General features: G+C 33.7%; 3 protein-coding genes across 4 annotated transcripts; 2 read left to right on the top strand and 1 right to left on the bottom strand.

The window, feature by feature from the left end:
• On the top strand, window positions 1–5,452 carry LOC105160503 (E3 ubiquitin-protein ligase XBAT33). 2 transcript variants are annotated; one of them, XM_011077904.3, is made up of 11 exons: window positions 1–303; window positions 432–707; window positions 876–935; window positions 1,244–1,315; window positions 1,538–1,722; window positions 2,322–2,482; window positions 2,570–2,628; window positions 2,749–2,795; window positions 2,881–3,024; window positions 3,266–3,357; window positions 3,940–5,452. In XM_011077904.3, exons 2-11 carry the CDS (start codon window positions 531–533, stop codon window positions 4,479–4,481), a joined length of 1,539 nt encoding a protein of 512 aa, XP_011076206.1. In that variant the 5' UTR covers window positions 1–303; window positions 432–530; the 3' UTR covers window positions 4,482–5,452. The 2 variants fall into 2 exon arrangements, with proteins under 2 accessions (XP_011076206.1, XP_011076205.1); XM_011077903.3 differs by having other exon boundaries at window positions 1–707.
• On the bottom strand, window positions 4,938–6,243 carry LOC105160502 (CEN-like protein 1). Its single transcript, XM_011077902.3, has 4 exons — window positions 5,946–6,243; window positions 5,780–5,841; window positions 5,610–5,650; window positions 4,938–5,451 (listed from the first exon to the last, which is right to left on the bottom strand). Exons 1-4 carry the CDS (start codon window positions 6,144–6,146, stop codon window positions 5,234–5,236), a joined length of 522 nt encoding a protein of 173 aa, XP_011076204.1. The 5' UTR covers window positions 6,147–6,243; the 3' UTR covers window positions 4,938–5,233.
• A 12,056-nt stretch (window positions 6,244–18,299) lies between these two features.
• On the top strand, window positions 18,300–22,570 carry EMS1 (Leucine-rich repeat transmembrane protein kinase). Its single transcript, XM_011077901.3, has one exon. It carries the CDS (start codon window positions 18,433–18,435, stop codon window positions 22,345–22,347), a length of 3,915 nt encoding a protein of 1,304 aa, XP_011076203.1. The 5' UTR covers window positions 18,300–18,432; the 3' UTR covers window positions 22,348–22,570.

Below are 22,570 nucleotides of genomic sequence, written 5' to 3'. Positions count from 1 at the left end.
TGAAATTTTTTAACAACATAATTCCAAGCAACCTCTGAGAAATATGTGCAAAATGTACTTTGAAGAAAGTATTTTTATCAACTGCTTTTTTCCAGAAATTTTGTGGGATTTTGTATCTGTGTCTGAAAATTGTTTTTTTCTCACTTTAATTTTTTTTTATGTAAATTGTACATATTTTGATGAGTGAATTGGGTTTTTGTTTTTTGTTTGGTTGGGAAACACACACACTCACACACAGTACACACATAGATACAGTCCATCTAAAAAGAGCTCACCGTAATCAAGAAAATTTTCCCATGTCGAGTAAGGAGTTAATCCTTTTTTACCATTTTCGTCTTACTTTCTTGGAAAATTTGTTTAACGACGGTTGACCTAATTATCTTTCTTTACATAATAAACTCCCTTCACTTCTCACACTCCAACTCCTATAGGTCCACAGACAGATACATAAATCTAGATAAAGATTTAGAGGGAGGAAGAAATAGAGCCCGCAAAATCTTTTGCCTTGAGGGGTGAAAACGGTGAAAAGAATGGGGAATTCGTTTGGGTGTTCTGCCTCAGGGGAGAGATTGGTATCAGCTGCAAGAGATGGAGATTTTGTTGAGGCAAAGATGTTGTTGGATTGCAATCCATGCCTTGCAAAGTACTCCACTTTTGGTGGTTTGAACTCTCCTCTTCACTTTGCCGCTGCTAAAGGCCACAATGAGGTGAAGAGAGAATCCAATTGTTCCATCCTTACATTTTGTTTTTTTAGGTTTCTTGGAAAGCCCATTAGTGTGTTTTCTCCTTTTGTGTGTTGATTTCTTGTGTGTGATTTGTGTCCCAATTCGCGGGTTTGGATGCGACCCCTCATTTGTGGAAGTTTGGGTTTTTAGATTGTGGCATTGTTGCTGGAGAATGGAGCTGATGTGAATTCAAGAAATTATTGTGGGCAGGTACAAGATTTACCTATTTCGCTTCTGTGATTCTGAAGTTTGTTTCTTTGGGGAAGAATGCTTAATTGTGTTCTGGGACATGAATTGTGTGGTCTCTCTCGTTTTCCTTTTTCCAAGAAATGAGGGACAACGCTAAAGTCCTATGTCAGCAATTTGCTGTTTTAATGGGAGATCAGCTGGGTTGTGATTTTGATTGTTTAAATGAATTTTGGGAGAGTATTATTGGGAAATTTTCCTTTGATCAAGAGATCACCGCTGGATCTTTGTCAAATCGGAGTCTTTTACATGTTGCTTAACTGCTTCTGCAGACAGCTTTGATGCAAGCATGTCGATATGGACACTGGGAAGTTGTTCAAACTCTTCTTCTTTTCAGATGCAATGTGAGTTATTCACTTTGAACTCCTTTTTCCTTTTCTCTTTCTCCCTTTTCTATATAGTAGGAAAATTTGGTTTAGGAAGCTTTATAATCTAGTTCAGTATTTCATCTTCACATTCAGATGCAATTAATTAAGTTACAGGTTTGGTTCCGTCCTATTAAATTTGGGTGCTTATCTTAGATTGTTGAATTTTCTATTGAGGGTGCTGTTCTCGGTGCCTTTCAGGTTACTAGAGCAGATTATCTTAGTGGGAGGACTGCTCTTCATTTTGCAGCTGTCAATGGACACGTACGATGTATGCGATTAGTGGTTGCTGATTTTGTTCCAAGTGCTCCATATGAATCCTTAAATGCTCAAAAATTAAGTGACAGAACTGATTCTTCTAATTCTAAAACCAAGAATGAACAGAGGTTTGTGGTTTTAAATATGTTCTAGTTTTGTTCTCGGTTGTTAAAATCATGTAAGTTCCATGTTGGAAGTGGCACATGAAGATTATCCTAGTCTGCTTCTTTCTTCTATTGTAAATAGTTCTTTGCTGAGGGTCAGACCAGCATAGGGTGAAGCATTTCCCATGAAATTTGAGAAAACAATAGCGTGTTTGAGGTTGCTGGTGGGTAAGCTTTGGAGTGTCTAAGAGTGTTTTCAATCCATTAGGGATGGACTAATGGAGAAAGATGAACTTGGAATAAAGAAGAACAGAAATTGAAGGGACTGCTGTAATATGATGATTTTGGTAACTTTGCTGATAAAAGATCTATGTTTTGACCATTCATTTTACCTCATGATGAGGATATTATTCATAGTGATAAAGAGAATTTTGATATGGTTGTACGATATGACGGCTTGCAAGAATTTGAGGATTTTTTGTTGGAAATTTGGTTGATCGTTTTCTTGAATTAGAAGCTGATATACAAAACTTGCCGCTGTGATGATAATGGTTATTCATCTAAAACGAAGCATAAACCTATACCTGTTGCTCATTATTATACATTTCCCTTTTCCACTCCAGCTCACTCTCCAAGCTTGTAAACAAGGCTGCCGATGGTGGTATTACTGCTCTTCATATGGCTGCCTTGAATGGATACTTTGACTGTGTCCAGCTCCTACTTGACCTTCATGCAAATGTATCAGCTGTTACATTCCATTATGGAACATCAATGGATCTGATAGGTAGGTAACTTTCTTAACGGTAGATAATCTATTTGGAGATACCTCTATTTCTTCATCTATTGAAGCTACCTGTTCATACTTTTACAGGGGCTGGAAGCACTCCTTTGCATTATGCAGCTTGTGGAGGAAATCTAAAGTGCTGCCAGGTGATTATAAGTTCATTTTCATTAACTTCTACTTATTACCAATAATAATTGGCACCTGTATGTACTTTCTTGGTACTTCTGGTTGTCATTTACTAACTATGACACTTTCTGCTTCTGCAGATCCTTCTTGCAAGAGGTGCTAGTCGTTTATCATTAAACTGCAATGGGTAATGCCCTCTAGATATATTCTTCTTAACTTTGATTATGTACCTATCCGTGTGCAACACCTGATGAACGTGTGTTCTGTTTCAGATGGCTTCCACTTGATGTTGCAAGAATGTGGGGTCGTCATTGGCTTGAGCCCTTGCTTGAACCTAATTCTGATTTGCCAATCCCAATATTTCCACCTTCTAATTATTTATCGTTGCCACTCATGAGCGTGCTAAATATAGCAAGGTAAGATTCAGTAACTTTTTACCACTGACCTTGGTATGTTTTAATATATGTTGTTACTTATCCCCCTAGCAGCATATACTATTCAGATGCTAATAATAATATCAAACTATAGTTGAATATGAACGTAAAATTTTGATTGATTGTGGCATTATTCTTGTTCTGTTATGTATTTAAGTAGCTTTATTCTTTTCTCCTTTATTCAAGTTTTGATCTTCAACGTTGAAAATTCTGGCTGCTTCAGAGAATGTGGGTTGCAGTTCTCAGCAAGTGCCTCTGATGATGCTGATATTTGTGCTGTTTGCCTGGAGAGAGCTTGTAGTGTAGCTGCTGAAGGTATGCTCTCTCTTTCACTATGAACATACTACTGTCCTTGTATAAATTATAATTGCTCCGTGGTCCTTTCTATCACTTACTTTGCAGGTACCCAGATTTCTTTCTTCTTATTCATTCTGCTCTGTGTTGGCCATCACATGGTTGGCAAAAATGGGCTTAAATACATGAAGATTTTGAGTATTTTTGTTCTACTCAATGATACTTATAGTGGCATATTTATCTTACCATAAACAGCATCAACACTGTTACAGTGACTTAAATATGACTAAATCGAAGCTGTTATAATCAAAATGAGTTACTTGGTATACATGTTACTACCAACCATTAGGTTTATACCGTTTACTTGATATAAATCCTAGTTACTGTCAGCCACAGGTTCCCAAGGGCCATAAGTACAACATGAACCGAGCTCATGTGTGAGTGAAACAGATTATAAATCAAGAAATTATGGTTTTAAGGTCTGATCTCATTATGCCCAGATGCATAATGAGTTGTGTCTGTTTCATGTCCCATAGTTAAGTAACATCAGGAAGTACTATAATCTTGATTCTGGCACTAATTCACTCAAATTCTGACCTCCAGGGTGCGCACATGAACTTTGTGTAAGATGTGCTCTATACCTCTGCTCGACCAGCAACATTCCTTCGGAATCATCAATACCACCTGGTTCCATACCCTGTCCTCTTTGTCGACATGGCATCGTGTCTTTTGTCAAACTGCCGCGTTCTTCAGCAAAGGAAATCAAATTACCTTTATCACTTAGCTTATGTACACCATGCATGCTTCACCCCAGAGAACAAGATGTATCTGAAACTGTCGGCTCACCAGATATGAGAAAGAAACGTGTGGATTCAGTTTCGTCGGATATTTTCTGCCCAGTCACTTGTAGCCCGTTTCCTTCTGTTGCTATCCCGCTATGCACATGCAACGAAGGGCCTTGCCCAAATTTTGATGCTGGAGAGAGTGATCACCAGGAAGAGTCTCCTCAACGTTCACAATCCATATCAGATGAGCAGGAGAAAATGGAAGGTATGAGATTGGAGAAAACGACCTGTTCGAGTATGTTTTGGGGGAGACGAAGCTGCAGCAGGGAGCATCAATGCAATGCTGAGATCAATGCATGAACGATTTAGTGGAAGGTCAAATTCATACTTTTCTATTGATTCAAGCTAGTTGGATTTTAGGTTTCACGAGTGTTTCAGAAGTGGATTTGCTTGCTTCTGTTTCTCTTCCTGAGTCAATCAACTACATCTGCGGCTGGTTGACGACTTCTTGATCTATTGTCGATGTTTTTAGGAAAATCTTTAGGAGCTTGTAAAAATCTGTAAGGCAGAAAATTACTGATTATAGCAGCCCACCAGCTGATTGGTGGCATTTTTCTTTGATAATTGATTGGTTTTATGGTGAAAAAAAATATTTGTTGCCCTGATATTTGTACACAGAATCTTGTCTGAGTCAATGAGGCATTGCCTTGGTTCTGCTTCAAACTGTGAGCTATTCTTGTTTGAGTTGGGGCTAGTTAATGTTACTGCGAACGAACTTTTATTACATAAACAATTGTGCAATGGGCAGAAGATCTATCCATTACAGTTGCGATACATGATAAACAAACTATAATAACAATCATGATTATTGTGACACATGATAATCAGGGGACTACAGGACAATCCCATTACACATGCAGCAAAAACACCCTTTATTTTCTTTTATAAGTATCCATTTTCTAACATCATCAGAACCTTGAAGAAAGCTAAAAAAGCTTGTGGGACCCCTCCAGTTTCCAAACATAGTAAAGGGTTTTATGACACAAAGCAACACAAGAAACCTCAATATAACACCCCTTTGTTGTTTTTGCGTGATATTCCAGGTCTAGTTTTTATCTTCTCCTGCAGGCAGTCTCTCTTTGTGCATTGAAATAAACTGCGGCAACCGGCAACCCTAAGCCATTCTCTTCAGCAAATCTCCTTGTATTGAAGAGATCTCTTGAAGCTGGTGGCCTCACAGTGTGCCTGGCTTTCTGCCTGAACAGAAGGAACACATACCGATGGATCCCAATGACTGGTTTCGGTGTCTCGTAGCTCACAATCTCTCTCCCTGGTTCAGGTAAAATGCACAGAAATCCCACTTATGATTACTTTCATAATGCATTATTAGTTAACTATAATAGCAAAACTCGAAGCATATTTTGTTAATGGTCATTTGCTATTCTGAGTTTGAGTGTGTAATATATCTTGTTTAAAGCAATTACTTACCAAAAGAAGCATCAGTGGTGCCTGGAATGTCTGTAACTATCCTGAAAACCAAATCGAATCACATAAATTCTTGCATAGAATATTCACATAAATATAAAATAGACGATAGCGTAATGCCTAACGTATAAATTGTATTCGTCGTTAGACGTTTAAGTTGAAAATCAACAGACCAGTGGAGATGTTCCCTCAAGTATGGATCACTGGGGCCTGGAACATCAGGATCAGTCATCACCTTCAAGAACATGCAAACATGAAAATGTGAGAAAATCACACACTACACTCACAGAAAACACACACAATGGTGGTGTATATATGTATAATGGCAATGGCAATTACAAGAGTATAAGCAGCCCTCAGATCTTCTCCACCTATCTCGACTCGGGGTTTAGACGTAATGACCGAAGGCATGAGCTCATGGCCATTGGAGACCTGTTTGTTGCTGTTGAAGGTTACAGTCAACTTGACACAAGGTATAAAACTGTCAACAACTTCTCCTATAACTCTCCCTACAGAAAGTGGATCTAGCTGCCTCGACATTATTAGGACAACCTTTGCAAAGAGTTAAGAAGACAATGTGACACTTGAACACTTAAGGGAAATGAGGTTTTGTCTGTTTTATGTGTGAGATTGATACAATAATTTTCAGGGCTTTTTATAGAGGAAACAAAGAAACCAAAGGGGCATAGATTCTCAAGAATCTATCTCTGCATGCAATAAAAAGTTGCCCTATATGCTCAACGAAACATGTTAAAAAGAACTTTGCAACTTAGCTGTCTTCTTCAGAGTGGAGGCTGATGAATATTTCTTGGAACAGACCCCTCTTGAAGTTTAAACTCCTATATTAAATTATTAACATTTGTGGTTGCAATAACAACAGTTTCTCGAATATCGACACATTCATAATTAATTCAAATCGGGAAAGAACTATGATTATAAGTTTTTATGCCCTCTATTCAACTCGATAACTCTTGCTTGCTTGTAGTCTCTCCTAATTACTATATACCGTCCAAATCATTTATGTTAAACTAATTCCGACCAATCCAACAAAATCTTGAATGTAATCTCTTGCAGCAAAGTATTACACGCAGCAGTCCATTATTACATGCAGTTCAAATCTTTTATTTCAAACTGATGGTTCTATTCAACTTTAATGAAATCTTGATTATAGTCTCTTGCAACCAAGTATTGGCAGCACCTATTCTTACAATTCAACTTATATTCCATTATTGTCATAACCAGCTAGTTCCCCATTGGCCAAGAGTTCCTATTACAATACACACAATGTCTATGGGTGATTGGGTGGATGAGAATTAAGAATATAACTTTTTGTAATTGAAAACAATATCTTGAGCAAATGGGAATTCAGCTTTTGAGGTGCAATTCCCTAAACACAATTAATACACATGATAAAGCCAAAAAATAGCTTATCATGAAAGCTTGGGAAGGTGTACATAATTCAAACAAAAAGGGTTTTTTGTGATTGTAAGGATGCCTTTGCCCAAAATAGTATGACAATGCATTTTCTGGAAATTCTTTTAGCACTGGTGGACCATTCTTTTACCATTTATATATATAGTATTCGTGTTATTTCCTAAAGTAAGTTGATGTGCCATCTTCTATCTATTTGTCTCTTTAGGAACAAATATTTATCCTTCTTGTTATAGAAATTTGTCCCTAAAATTAGGGTTGGAGAATAAAGTCGATAATTTTGACTTACACGAACCAGTAATTTTTTTAAATCTTTTTCTATTTTGTGTTATGTTTAGGAGAAAGTGATGGAGGTGAACTAAAACTCGATGTATATGAAATTCATTGGCAGTCCAATTTTGTTTCCATCCAAAAGTGGGCAGAAAAATGAAAGTATAAGGCCAAAAAAACAAAAAAGTACAGTTTTTTACTTTTATTTTCTCTATTACACACACACATATATAATTTCTCTCCAATTTTATTTCTCCTTCTTGCTGATAATACTATAATTGCCAAAGAAAAAATAACAGAATCGCTGAAAAACTACTGCATTGAAGTCAACAGTTAGGTAAATATCTTGTTAGTAATTTTTATTTATTTAAACTAAATAGTTTAGAATAAATGAACGTTAATACTCATTTTAATGAATATTTTATTAATAAAAAACATTTTTATTCTAATTTGATAAATTTTTTTATTAATAAAATTTGTAAATTTTGGATATATATACTAAAATTATATTAATATAATATTAATTTTTTTATTTTCTGATACAAAGTGAAGAGAATAATAATTCAGTAAAACTATAAGAGTTGGTCTTTTGTTTTCTCTGTACCAACAAGGGAAAGTATTTGAGATTTATTCTCCTTCCAATCATACCAAACAACTTAAAGAAAAACTATTATCTTTTCCTCCCATCCCCCTTTCACTTCTCTTTTCCTCTCATTTGAATCAAACGAATCCTTTACATGTTATTAAAAAAGAAAAAACATGATATGCTTATCTTAAAATTCTTTGTTTTAGAAGAATATTTCGAAAATTATTAAATATATGTCGAAATAATATAAGCGGTGTGACTCATCAACCCCTTCATTAGTTTGATACATCAGCACAATGGTTTTTTTTTTCCCTTTTAATGAAAATAATGAAATATCATCATCAATATCAAATATTCATATTTAATAACAATCGACAATTACAACAATCATATACTAATTAATCATTAGTATCAGATTGTATATCTAATCAACATTTGTTATTCAAGTAGAATAACACGTATTATTAAAATAAAATAACATCAAGCATGTAAGTGGTGTTCGAACTCATAAGCTTAAAGTCATGGGCCTCGGTTTCGCTAATTGAGCTAGGTCTCATCGAACTTATATCAACATAGGTCTTGTTGATACTAAAGCGCAATCAAACTTTAATATTTTGACACTCGATTCATTTAAAAAAAAAAAAGAAAATTCCACTCTATAATTTCAAAATAGGGTTTTCCATATATCGACTCAGCATGAAAAGTACCAAATAATGTGAATTATTACATATTAGTATAACCTAGATCCCACTATCGATAAATGAAATTCAAATAAAATAATATTTTTATACTTGATTTATTTATCTATATGTATACTATATAAAAAAGAAATTTTATTTTCATTCACGAATAGCGACTTGTTACACCGTGACCCCAATTTTTAAAATTATAAAAAATATTTTTATGTATTTTCAACCATTCCTACTCAATTCTTCTTTTAATCTATATATCTATACTAATATGAAATTTTCATCACAAATGGCATTTTGTAAAACAGCAATATCAAATTTTTTTGTATGGATAATATTGCTTAATTAGTTTATTTTTATTCATTTATTTTTTTTAAATATAGTGTGTTGGTTTATATAATTTATTCTTATTTATAATATATTTTAAAGCACAAATAATGATTTATTACATATACGTAAGGACGACGTACCATAACGGCTAGTATCTATACTATATAAAAAGAAAAGGTTTCACAAACGGCATTTATGACACTATAATATTAATTTTATCGTTATACCAATTATACCCCTAAATTATTTTTTTCATTGCTTTCTTTCTTTTTAAATTTTAAAAATATAATATATTGGTTTATATATATATATATTATTCATAATATAATTTAAAAAATAAAATATTATTTATTTATTTGCACGTAGAAATCATGTGCCATAATGATTAGTATATTAAGAAAATTCAAATTTTGGTATATATGTAGAATAGGAGAGGTTCCACGTGTTGGTTAAAAGCAAGATGAAGAAGTGATTCGGTTAGTGGGCAAGTGTCGTTTGGAGGGTTGAGGAATATTAAAATGGGATTCAAATGCCAGAAAGTAGTACTACTGTAACTGTAAGCATAATTACAATTTACTTGCATTAGAATCTAACACAACCCCCCCCCCCCCCACCCCCATCTTCTATAAAGGTTTTGGAGCCATTACAAATAGACACATGTCATATTTATCCTATATACTTGATGCCTCAAAAATACATATAATCAAAAAATAAGTCCAATTCGAAGAAGACCTAACAAAAACTCAAAATTACACGGAGTTTAAGGAAAAAAGACCATGAGCTTAAATGCCCCAAAAAAGTTGATTGCGCAAGAAAGCCCCTATAAGGGCCTTGAAGGTTTGCCCCCAAGCTTAAAGGGGAGGTTAACATGGCGGCCACTTGGGCATTACTACATCCTCGTACACATGTAACAATATGGTACTCAGTCAGTACGGAGGAATGATGGCAATGTAAATGCCGAGGAGACCCAAGGATCCAAGCAAGTCACCGAACTTATCCTAACTCCCCTCTAAAAATCCGGGAGCATGTCTTATGAGAAGGTTTATCTGTTTCAAGATCCCAAACCATGAACACTCCAAGAGTTCCTTAAAATTTATTGGAAAGGTATTCTCGAGAACCACCTTCCCCAATTTCGAGGAAATTACACTTCTACACTTCATCAAATGGCAGTGTATGAAGACTATAAAAATAACTCTTCACCCTGAAGGGTAATGCATTTTTTCCACTTGTACGCATATAAGCACTCTTATTCTAAATATTCTAGTTGTGAAGCGTTATTTTACATTACGCTTTGTTTCAATTTAATTTTTATTTCCACCACTGTTTACTGACTTAAGCATTGCAGTGTTAATGTATTTTTGCAAGTCTCCGTTACCAAAATCTAAAGAAAATTAGGTCAAAAAATCTCAATTTGAATGTACCCGAATGAACAACATTTTGCACGCATTAATATTGATAGTGGAAATCACACAATATATGACGTCTATTTTTTTGTTATATTTATCTGATTAAATAATAGAGGGAAGACAAAATATATATTGAATTTGATATCATTAACGTAAAAAAGAAAGGTGAGTATGGATTATGACATCATACTTTAATGAGGGGGACAAATCAAAGAAAAAACAGGCATAACAATAATTGGGACAGATGGAACTAATTGACGTACAATACAATGATCTAAAGCATATTTATATATATTTATATAGATCCATAATGTTGGGATATATACAATTGTGGCATCATATCACTCCTTTTCTCGATCCAAAAAGTTGACTGTCGGAAATTGAAATGCTTTAGTATTCGAGTAGCAATTTATCAAATGCTTAATTATTAATAATGTTCGAGTAAATGAATTATGTAATATTTTTAATTGAATATGAATCCAACTTGAATAATTTATTTTTTATTAATCGTATTAAATCCACAAACAACTTCAAATTATAGAGTTATTAATTTATCAATTTAATGTAATAAATTCAGATAAATTTATAATGATCGAGTTTTAATATTAATGGTTTGCGTCCACCACAATGACACGTCCATAGGCTTAAAAGAGATAAAATGACATGCATTGCACTTTTTTTTCAGTCAATCTCATTAATTATTCCTAAATTCCAACCCTAATATTCTTGCTATCAAGCAAAGCGACACGTTGCACATTTATCTTTTTCGGTTAATTTGACACGGGTACTCATTATTTAAATTCATGCTACGTCAAGTACTTCGTATCATAAAAAAATTTAACTTATTGTTTATTTTTAAAAAATTGATACGGGCAATCATTTAATGATCCTAAGTATTAAACATCAAATACAATATTTACAAGATTTAAATGTATTTCCTTTTAGTAGATCAATAGTTGGTCGAATTCTTCGTAGTCTTTCAACAAAGAGTATGAAAGCTGATTAATTAGGAAAGAGCAGCTAAGAAGGATAACTTGCCCTCAACCCTAGTCTAAAACCTAGCAAAGAAATCATTGTAAATTAGGTGAACTAGTGCCCCACCTATCTTCAATCCAAGGGTTAAGACAACGAGTTATTAGAGTTGTCAGGTTTAATCCATACTTCATGCATAGTGTTTGGATTCGTTGTTCAAGTGTTTTGTTGTATTTTATGGAGATAGAGAGAGAAAAATAAAGAAAAATAAGTGTGTGTTAAAAATAGTATGTATGTTTGGATTTATTTTGGAGATAATTTAAAATTAGTATTGTATGTTTAATGTTGTGCTTTGGAAGACAAAATTACTATCCATTGTCAAATCATGTCTTTTTTTTATATATATATGTATATGTATGTATTTATATTAAAACAATTAAAACACCTAAAATAGGTGTTTTTGAATGATGTCAAATATTGGGTATGCTTTGACTCGTCCCATAAATAACTTGAAATTGAAAACAACCATAGCGATGTTGTTTGCCAAAACCTAGGTTGAATTTGTCAAGAATAAAAAGTTATATTTTGAAATAGAGTTAATTACATCTAGGCTCTCTTTGAGAAAACGAAATTAAACTTTACCTCAAAAAAAATTTAAAATTATATTTACACCCCCTTAAAAAATTCTCCACTTACACCTAACATAATTCCATTAGGGTTTGGAAGCGAAATGCTGAAATAAGCAATAAAATCTATATAAATTTTTATTTTGACTTATATTTAATATTTATATATATATATTTTTGTATTTATAAAGGAATAAACATAATGATAGTTTTTCTTTAAAAGTATAAAATTATTACACTAGAACGTTAAATGAGGGGTAAAATAAAATTTTATATAATTTTTTTGTTAACATCAGTATTTTTTGTGCAACTTCTAATTTAAGGGGGTCGGATTATAAACAGTGAATATTTGAAGGGACTATAAGTGTAATTTTGAAAAACATAATTTCACATATTTAACAGAAGCCTAAGCATAATTAACCCTATGAAAAAATTATAGATTATCAACAAATTAAATAACTAAACATGAATGTAATATTTTTAATTTCATATAATTTGATTTTAGAGTAATTCAATATCTTTCAACAGCGAGGGATTGTATATAAGTACTTAAGTGGTATATTCATAGACGTACATGAACAGTCAAATTACGTTTTATCTTTATATTTCGAACAAATATTCAAATTCAGCCTCCATACTATAATACGAATACGAAAATCGTGTCCAATAACTTATTTTCTCCTTAATAAAAAGGGATAATTACGCTCTATTTCTATATAATTTGGTGTAATTACACGTAAATTTTTTATAGTTTGAAAAATTACATTTAGGTCTCGGGTCTTACTTCTGTCTAATAAATAAGCCCCTCAATTAATCAAAATTCATCGAATTTGCTGATATTAACAAAAAAAATCATAAAAAACTTTATATTAACCCCAGATTGATTTATTACTGATTTATTGCATGTCAAATAAATCTTTTTATAACCAAATTACCCTCGTATGTCTTCACCTTAATAAAGATACTTTAGTTCGAGAAAAATTGTTTGACCTGCAATAAGTCAGTAATCAATTAATTGAGGGTAAATATCAAATTTCATTCAGTTTTTTTGTTAATATCAGTAAATTCAGTGAATATTGAGTAATTGAGAAACTTATTTGTTGGAAAGAAGCAAATGTTATATGTAATTTCGCAAACCACATAAGATCTATATGTAATTATATCAAATATCTGGGGAAGGGAGGGTGTAATTATCCCTAATAAAAATTGAGAAATTATAATAGGATTATTGAACATAATCATTGCCTCCATTGTCATAATAAAAGGTGATGAGAAGAAGAAGAGGTGGGTGAGTGAGAAGTAGTTGTGAAGTAATTAACATAAAAGCAAAGAAATAAATGATTAATAAATAAATAGTTATGAAAAGTTGGTGGTAAACAAAATTAGGTGGTTTTAATTATTGAGATTTTAAATTGACCAAATTAATGATGCGAAGACCAGCACCATGTGCATATGTTAATTACTTTGAACCTTGCAATTTAATGTATACATAGCTGGAAATTTTCAAAATAATATTAATTTTGAGAAATCTCAATTAAAAGTGTTTATAATTTTATGTTAAATTAATTATATAACTAATTATTTTTATATGATCATGGGTAATTTTAAAAAATTATATATATATGTAGTTATTTTTCATTATTTAAAAATATTTAACATGGACATACCCTATAATAAATATAATTTTTTATTATGATTAATTATTATAACTAAAAGTAATAAATTATAATCTATACTAATTAACTACGAACTAGCCCCCCTTTTTTTTGGCAAGTGAAGCAAAAAATATTAACTTTTTTAAGAATTACATTTCTTGGTTTTTTAGAATTTCATTTCCTCAATTATTGTCTTTGAATTATATCATTTTAATTAATATGTTAGATACAAAGTACTAATCGTATATGATATTTCTATACTGGTCAAGTATATAACAATGTCAACATAGGTTATTAAACGAACATAGCATCCCCATACCACCTTAATGTATAGCTATCAGTACAAGATATTTCCAATTACACCTAACCGTAATTTTATTTTTCTCATATCATAGATCATGTCATCAATCACATAATTATAACAGCATGCAGCTCGTCATCAATCATATTATCGTAAATCATTGAGTATACGCCAAACTAAGTAAATCGTCTCTTTATTTGAATTCACAATATTTCCATAAATGATTTTATCATTCAATTTCTTTTTTTAAAAAAAGTTGCAACAACCACATTTTATAGCCTGAAAATAATTATATTTTACAGCTATTTAGGCTCAGCCCAATTCAACTCAAACAAATTCTGTAGGTCCACTTCCACAGTTCTAACCATACCCGGCCCGAAAAATTAGCCGAAAATTAATAATAATAATAAAATCAGTCACCATAGATAATTCGAATTATGTTTTTTTTTAATTTATCCAAATGATCAAAAATAAAATTTCAATTTTTTAAAAGATATCCCTTTAATTATAACTAATTTCAAATTATTACATCATAATTAAATACAATTTACCCCTTATATTAACGAAAAAGTGTAAAAAAATCCTTGTAAAAAAACAAAATGCAAACCCCTTGTGATTTAAAAATAATACAATTTACCTCCTTTAATAAATTGACAGAGTGAGTTAAATTGCATCATTTTTAAATCACAATGAGATTTTTAACGCTTTATTTTTTCACAAGATTTTTTTTTTCACTTTTTCATTAATACAAAGGGTAAATTACATGTAATCCATGCTAACGAAATATATTTCAGTTCTTGAATTCTTACTTGTAACTCCAATCCAACAAACAATAATTTTATTTAATTAATACTTATAAGAACAAACAATTTGATTATATAATATATCAACTATTATATAACAAAAATAAAGTAATAATAACAGTCACGTGCATGAGACTCGAATTTAATATCTCTCGTATTTTGACAACAAAAAAATAATAATGATAAATATTACAAAATAATCGCGAATGGGTATATCTCTTTTCTTGAACCCAATCCCCTTCCAACACGTCAGAGGTAACATCCATCCACTTAATTGCTCTATTAAATGCATATAAATAGAAAGAGTCGTCATATACTTAATTTTCAGGTTTCTGCAAAGGGATATTGGTTTCAGGGTCATCACCTAAACTTTCGAGTCCCGCTTTTACGCCAAAAATGAAAGCGTGCACGTTCTGCTCAACGTTTTTAAATGTATCGCTAAAATCCAAACGTCGAATCGACTACGATTTTATAACTTCAGGTAAAGCGCCAGACCTCATCATTACCTTCACTCCATTTAATATAATTTACTGTTTACGGACCTTTTCTTACCTGTGGAGTATTGCTATTAATTACAGTTGGAGTAGCAGTACACCCCTTTTTCTTTAAAAAAAATAAATTATAATAATATATATCAATATATCATATTTAAAACAAAAACAAAAAGAAAAAAAAAACAACAAATAAAAAAAAATCAATTAGAGGTATTATTGGTATAATGATAAAAATTGATGTTGCGGTAGTATAGATATATATTATCAACAAAAATTGTATGCATAAAATTCTCACTGAAATAATTAGCGACACACACAATGATGATATAGTGCTAATAAATAATTATAGTTACTGCATTTTATTTTGTTATTATAAATGCGGCTCTAATTGTCTGTAGTAATAATTATTTAAATACTGTTTCTTATTTACTAAAATAAACAAAAATAAAATGAGATAATTTAATTTAATTTAATCAATCATCATCATCATCTCATTTGGGTCTGGTGGATGTGGTCAAACTGCTCAACATGAGTTTCTATTTGGTATGTAGCATAATTTTTGGCAGCTTTCTTTTATAGGGAGCGGATTGCATTTCTAATACTATGTTTCGTAAATTTGACAAAAATAGTAACATATAAATAGAATAATGTACAAGTTATGTAACTTTTGAACAGAAATAAGTACATGGATCTCATGTAGTTGTTAAATAAGACTCGTTGGGGGGTTAAAAATCTGGCAATGAGTTTTTGAGGAAAACTAACGATTGTTAGGCTGATTTTTTAGCTCGTTATATTTTAACTAAAAATAAAATTAAAAATAGTACTGTATTCCATACTTCTATAGTGATTTAGATGCTTTGGGCATAACATCTTTTTTCCCATGATTTCATGCCACCGATCCCCTATTGGGTCGAATAGCATTTAGGGTTCTTCTTAATTTGAACCAAAATCGGGAAAGATAATCAACGGATTCTGACAACATCAAAGTTAAGGGTTTGAGATGAAAACAAGAAAATCATTTTGGGAGAGAAAACGATGGTATTTAACTTGAACACTTTTTTGTTTATATAATGTTGTTATTGTCAAGCTGACAAAATATGGTACCACAATTTATAAATTAGCCTAAAGTGTGGTATCGAAAATGCAATTTGCTCCTTTTATAGGGGTGCTTACAGTAGCACTATGATGCTAAGTTGTAAAGAAAGTTTTAAGTAGTATTAGTAAATTCCGAAAGTTAATATAGAGCTGCTCATTACTTTTAATTTAAATTTATATATCTAAAAGGAAAAAATGTACAATAAAAATATGAATTTCAACTGAATTTGGATAATAAATAGATAAGTTAGAAGATCCTAGTACAAGAATGAAACAAGATTAAGAAGGCGTAATCAAGTTGAGTGTGTGTTCTACTAAAAACACAAAGGTTGAAAAGATGATAAATAAGATTTCCATTTTGGTAAGTGAAAAAACAGAGGAGGAAAGACAGAGCAGTGGGTGAGTGGCACTGGGTACGAGAAATTCTTTTAAGTATTTGTTTGTTTCCTGTTGAGGGACAGCTGAAATCTGGGGCTCTTTTCAGGCCCACCCCCCCTTTTCCTATCTCTAGTCCCATCACAAATCTCTTTCCCTCCAAACAAGTCATATATTCACTCTACTTACTACACTTACCAAAACATCCCTCTTTCCTTGTACATCTTCTTTTACTATATATTCATCTTAAATTTTTTTAATTCAAATCGTATGCATAATATTTATCATATGATTAATATATAAAAAGTGATTTTTATACAATAAATATATTTTACTTGTCATGTAATTGTTTTAGATCAACAAAATAAAAAATAATTCCATTTTTCTTTGGAAAAATTGTAATTTTAGTCCTGTAACTTTATAATTTTGACAATTTTAGTCCTTTTTCGCCCCAATTTGATCGAAAATTAAAAATTTACTTGCAATTTTAGTCTTGTAAATAAGTTCATGAAGGACAAAAAAATGATGAAAATTGCCAAAATTTTAAAATTATAGAACTAAATTGAGAAAATCAATTTATGTAGAACCAAAATTGCCAATCCACATGAATTACAAGACTAAAATTGCAATTTCCCTCCTTTTCTTTCGATAAATGTTATCTGATAAGGGTGGTTGTATCTTTTTGCATTTATAATTTTTTGACAATTTCTTGTTGAGGTGAACTTTTTTATTCTATATTATGTTATTTCAAAGAGATTTTTGGGGAAAATTGTAAATATTTAAAAAATATAGATTCATTGACAAAATTAAATAAAAAATTATTCAGGCTAAAAATGATAAAGAAAGAAACACTTAAATCATAAAATTCTTACTAAAAGAATGAACTAATAAGATAAAGATGACGAAATTTTCCTTTCGACTGAATTAGAAGATTATTATATCCAAATGAAGGTTTTTTAATACACAAAGTTTTTATATTTACCATTCACATAACTAAAATAAATTAAATTATATATGAAATAATAAATCCAACTTGCTAACAAAACCAATCTAGACATTATTAGTATTAATAAATATAGAACAAATTAAAACAAACTCTAATGAGATTTATTGTAATTATAAATACATCATCATTATCTAAAAAATTTTAAATATTTTTTTAAAATTAATGAACGTCTAACTGATATCTCACTGTAATGTAGGAAGTCTGTATAATTTACCCATATATACAATTTGAGGTTGCACCAAAGAAGCAACTTTTGGAGTGAAGAGGGGCAATACGGTCAAAATGCATATATGTATATTTGAAGGCAAGAATCGATAGTGAGTAGGGAGAGAGCGAGAGAGAGAGAGAGTGTCTGATCTGACAAACTCTTGAAACCCTTTTCGTATTCTTTTCGAACTGCTTTACACTGTGAAGGGGACCCCCACATCCAGATTCTGAAACGACGCCGTACATCCACGTTCAATCTCCCCATTGCTTCTCTCTTCCTCTCCTCTGTCCCAAACACTAATAATTATTAATCTTTGTTTTTTTTTTTTTTATGAATTTGTACCATCGCCACCCTCTTCATGTTCCCAACAAACTGTACCTCTCCCTCCTCTCTCTCTCTCTCTCTCTCTCTCTTTTTAACATTGCTTTCAAGTTTCAAGAAATCATTATTGGAATTCTCTCTCCTTATAAGAAAACCCGCAATGTGCTGATAATGCACTATGATTTGAAAAACTTGAGCCAAGATTTCAGTTTTGTGCTTGTATAGTTCTTGCCCATTTGGTTCTTGCACTGGGAAAGAATGGCGTTTGTGTTAGTCCATTGGTTTTTCATTGTGTTTATACTGAGTTTCTTCTGTTCAAACGCTATCTTGGAGCAGAAATATGGGAGCCCAGATAGGGAGAGTTTGCTGTCCTTCAAAAACTCTCTTGAAAACCCTCAAGTTCTCTTCTCATGGAGTCCTTCCGTGTCGCATTGCAACTGGACCGGTGTGTTTTGCAATGAAGGTCGAGTTACTTCGGTCGTTCTGTCTACTCACACTCTTGCTGCTAACCAACTGAAGGGTCCTCTCTCCACTGCTCTCTTCTCACTCACCAGCCTCGTTGTTCTGGATCTTTCTTCTAATCAGTTGTATGGTGAAGTTTCACCGGAAATAGCTTCCCTCAGCAGGCTGGAATTATTGGACTTGGGTTACAATCGCTTGACGGGTGAGTTACCGAGTAGGCTTGGTGATTTGACTCGTCTGCAGACGCTGAGACTTGGACCAAATTTCTTCACTGGAAGAATCCCGCCGGAGCTGGGAAACTTGGTGCGGCTTGAGTCTTTTGACCTCTCAGGAAATTCTCTCACCGGAAATATCCCACCCCAGATAGGCAACTTGACTCAACTGCAGATTTTGGCTCTTGGGAATAATTTCCTGACGGGTTCCTTGCCTTATAATCTCTTTACGAAGCTTCAATCTTTGTCTTCATTTGACGTTTCAAACAACTCTCTTTCTGGAAAAATATCGCCGGAGATCGGAAAACTCACCTCCCTTAACGAGCTTTACATTGGCGACAACCATTTCTCCGGAGTGTTTCCGCCGGAGATTGGCCAGCTTTCAAATCTTGAAATATTTTCTTCGCCTTCTTGTTTGTTCAATGGCCCATTACCTGAAACGTTCTCGAAGCTGAAATCTTTGAGCAAACTTGACCTTTCTAACAACCCATTGCAGTGTTCAATCCCAAAAATTGTTGGAGAAATGCAGAACTTGACCATATTGAATCTTGTTTATGCTGAGCTTAATGGAAGCATCCCATCCGAGATTGGAAAATGCAGAAACTTGAAAGTCTTGCTGCTTTCCTTCAATTCTCTTTCCGGAGTTCTGCCTGAGGAGCTATCTGAATTGTCTTTGATAACACTTTCTGCTGAAAAGAATCAACTCTCAGGTCCATTGCCTTCTTGGCTTGGAAAATGGACACAGGTTGACTCGATATTGCTTTCGAACAATCGATTTTCAGGCAGCATTCCACCTGAAATTGGGAATTGTTCAATGATAAGTCACATTAGTTTGGGTAGTAATTTGCTTACCGGTGAGATTCCTAAAGAGTTGTGTAGTGCTGTTTCTCTTGCAGAGGTTGAGCTTAATCATAATTTTCTCACTGGGAGTATCGCAGAAACTTTTGTCAACTGTAGAAATTTGACACAGTTGGTTTTGGTGGATAATCAGATTGTTGGTTCTATTCCAGATTATTTCTCTGAGCTTCCTTTAATGGTTCTTGAGTTGGATTCCAACAACTTCACGGGTCCTATTCCTGTGAGCCTTTGGAGTTCACTAAATTTGATTGAGTTTTCTGCTGCAAATAACCAGTTAGAGGGTTCTCTCCCTTTGGAGATTGGAAATGCTGCTTCTTTGGAGAGCATTGTTCTCTCTAATAATCATATTACCGGTAGAATTCCAGCAGAGATTGGGAAGCTGAGTTTTCTCTCTGTGTTGAACTTGAACTCCAATTTTCTTGAAGGGAATATCCCTACTGAGCTTGGGAACTGCACTGCTCTCACAACATTGGATTTGGGGAACAACAGTCTCAATAGCTCCATTCCAGATGAACTTGCTGATTTGCCTCAGTTGCAGTGCCTTGTTCTTTCTTATAATTATCTGTCTGGGCAGATTCCTTCTAAAGGTTCCAAGTATTTTCAACAGGTATCTGTTATTCCTGACTCTAGTTATGTTCAACATCATGGAGTCTATGATCTTTCACACAATGGATTGACTGGTTCGATTCCTGAGGAACTGGGGAGCTGTGTGGTTCTGGTGGATCTACTGCTCAATAACAATTTGCTTTCAGGGGAGATACCAAGATCTTTGGCAAGCTTATCAAATCTCACGACTTTAGATTTGTCAGGAAATTTGCTTACTGGTAATATTCCTCCTGAATTTGGTGATTCATCTAACTTACAGGGACTGTATCTTGGAAACAATCAGCTCACAGGCACAATCCCTGAAACACTTGGTCGGTTAAATGGCTTGGTGAAACTTAATTTGTCTTCTAATATGTTATCTGGTTCAATTCCTCCCAGTTTTGGTAGCTTGAATGGGCTTACTCACTTGGACTTGAGCTCCAATTCGTTAAGCGGTGAGCTTCCTGCAGCACTATCTGGAATGGTAAATCTTGTGGGCTTTTATGCTCAGCAGAATAAGCTTTCGGGTCATATAGATGGGCTTTTCAAGAATTCGATAGTTTGGAGAGTTGAAATTTTGAATTTAAGCACCAATTCCTTTGGTGGGAACTTGCCAAGATCTTTGGGCAACATGTCCTATTTGACAGTCTTGGATCTTCATGGAAATGGTTTTACAGGGGAAGTTCCACCTGAGCTCGGAAATCTTGCACAGCTCGAGTATCTTGATGTCTCAGGGAATATGCTTGATGGAGAAATTCCTGGTGATGTTTGCAGTCTTACCAATCTTTTGTTCTTGAATCTTGCGGAGAACAGTCTGGAGGGTCCAATTCCAAGATATGGGATCTGCAAAAACCTGACAAAAGCTTTACTATCAGGGAACAAGGATTTGTGTGGTGGAATTGTAGGATTACGATGCCCTTTGAAGAGCTTTGGCAGAAAATCACCTATGCTGAATGTCTGGGGACTGGCATCAATTGTTGTAGGCATTATTCTGACAGCTCTTTCATTGATCATAGTGCTGAGGCTCTGGGCTAACAGAAGCAGCAGAAACGATCCTGAAGATGTTCCAGACAGCAAGTTGAATAGCTCAGATGATCAAAATCTCTATTTCTTGAGTAGCAGCAGGTCAAAGGAGCCACTAAGCATTAACATTGCTATGTTTGAGCAGCCTCTCCTCAAATTGACACTGGTTGATATACTTGAGGCGACGAACAACTTTTGCAAGGCAAACATAATTGGGGATGGTGGCTTTGGAACTGTGTACAAAGCTACCCTGCCTGATGGAAAAATAGTTGCAGTAAAGAAGCTGAGTCAGGCCAAAACACAGGGTCAGCGGGAGTTTTTAGCAGAGATGGAAACTCTAGGCAAAGTAAAACACAGAAATCTTGTTCCTTTGCTAGGCTACTGCTCTTATGGTGAGGAGAAGGTGCTCGTCTACGAGTACATGGCCAATGGAAGCTTAGATCATTGGCTGAGGAACCGCACTGGGACTCTTGACATCTTGGATTGGACCAAACGATTCAAGATTGCTCTCGGTGCTGCACGTGGCTTAGCTTTTCTCCATCATGGGTTCATTCCCCATATAATTCATCGCGATATCAAGGCCAGTAATGTCCTACTCAACGAGGACTTCGAGCCGAAGGTTGCTGATTTCGGGCTAGCAAGACTCATCAGTGCCTGTGAGACTCATGTAAGTACTGACATTGCTGGCACTTTCGGGTACATCCCACCCGAATATGGCCAGAGCTGGAAATCCACAACTAGGGGGGACGTCTACAGTTTTGGTGTGATTCTGCTCGAACTGTTAACTGGGAAGGAGCCAACAGGACCTGACTTCAAAGACATTGAGGGTGGTAACTTAGTCGGATGGGTGTTCATCAAAATCAAGAATGGTCATGCTGTGGACGTGCTTGATCCTACCATTCTCGATGCAGACTCAAAGCAGATGATGCTTCAGACGCTGCAGATTGCTGTCATCTGCTTGTCGGAAAACCCTGCTAACCGGCCTACTATGCTCCATGTTCTTAAATTCCTGAGAGGGATCAAAGACGAGTAGAAGGCCAACAACGATCTTGCTGATTACTTGCCGATCTTTAAATAAAATAGCTAATGGAATTGTATTAATCTGCAGAAGTTGCGACCAGTGTTTTCATCGACTTTAATCAACATAATGACTACCTATGTTTACACATATTTGATGTAGTTGGTCTTATATAACAGTAAGTACCTAATTTACATTCATATTAAAGCATTAATTTACACTTTGTTTTGCACATGCA

Source organism: Sesamum indicum, linkage group LG4 (assembly GCF_026168435.1).
Source record: "Sesamum indicum cultivar Baizhima isolate 11 linkage group LG4, ASM2616843v1, whole genome shotgun sequence".
NCBI lineage: Eukaryota > Viridiplantae > Streptophyta > Magnoliopsida > Lamiales > Pedaliaceae > Sesamum > Sesamum indicum.
This window is presented reverse-complemented; position numbering and strand designations above follow the sequence as displayed.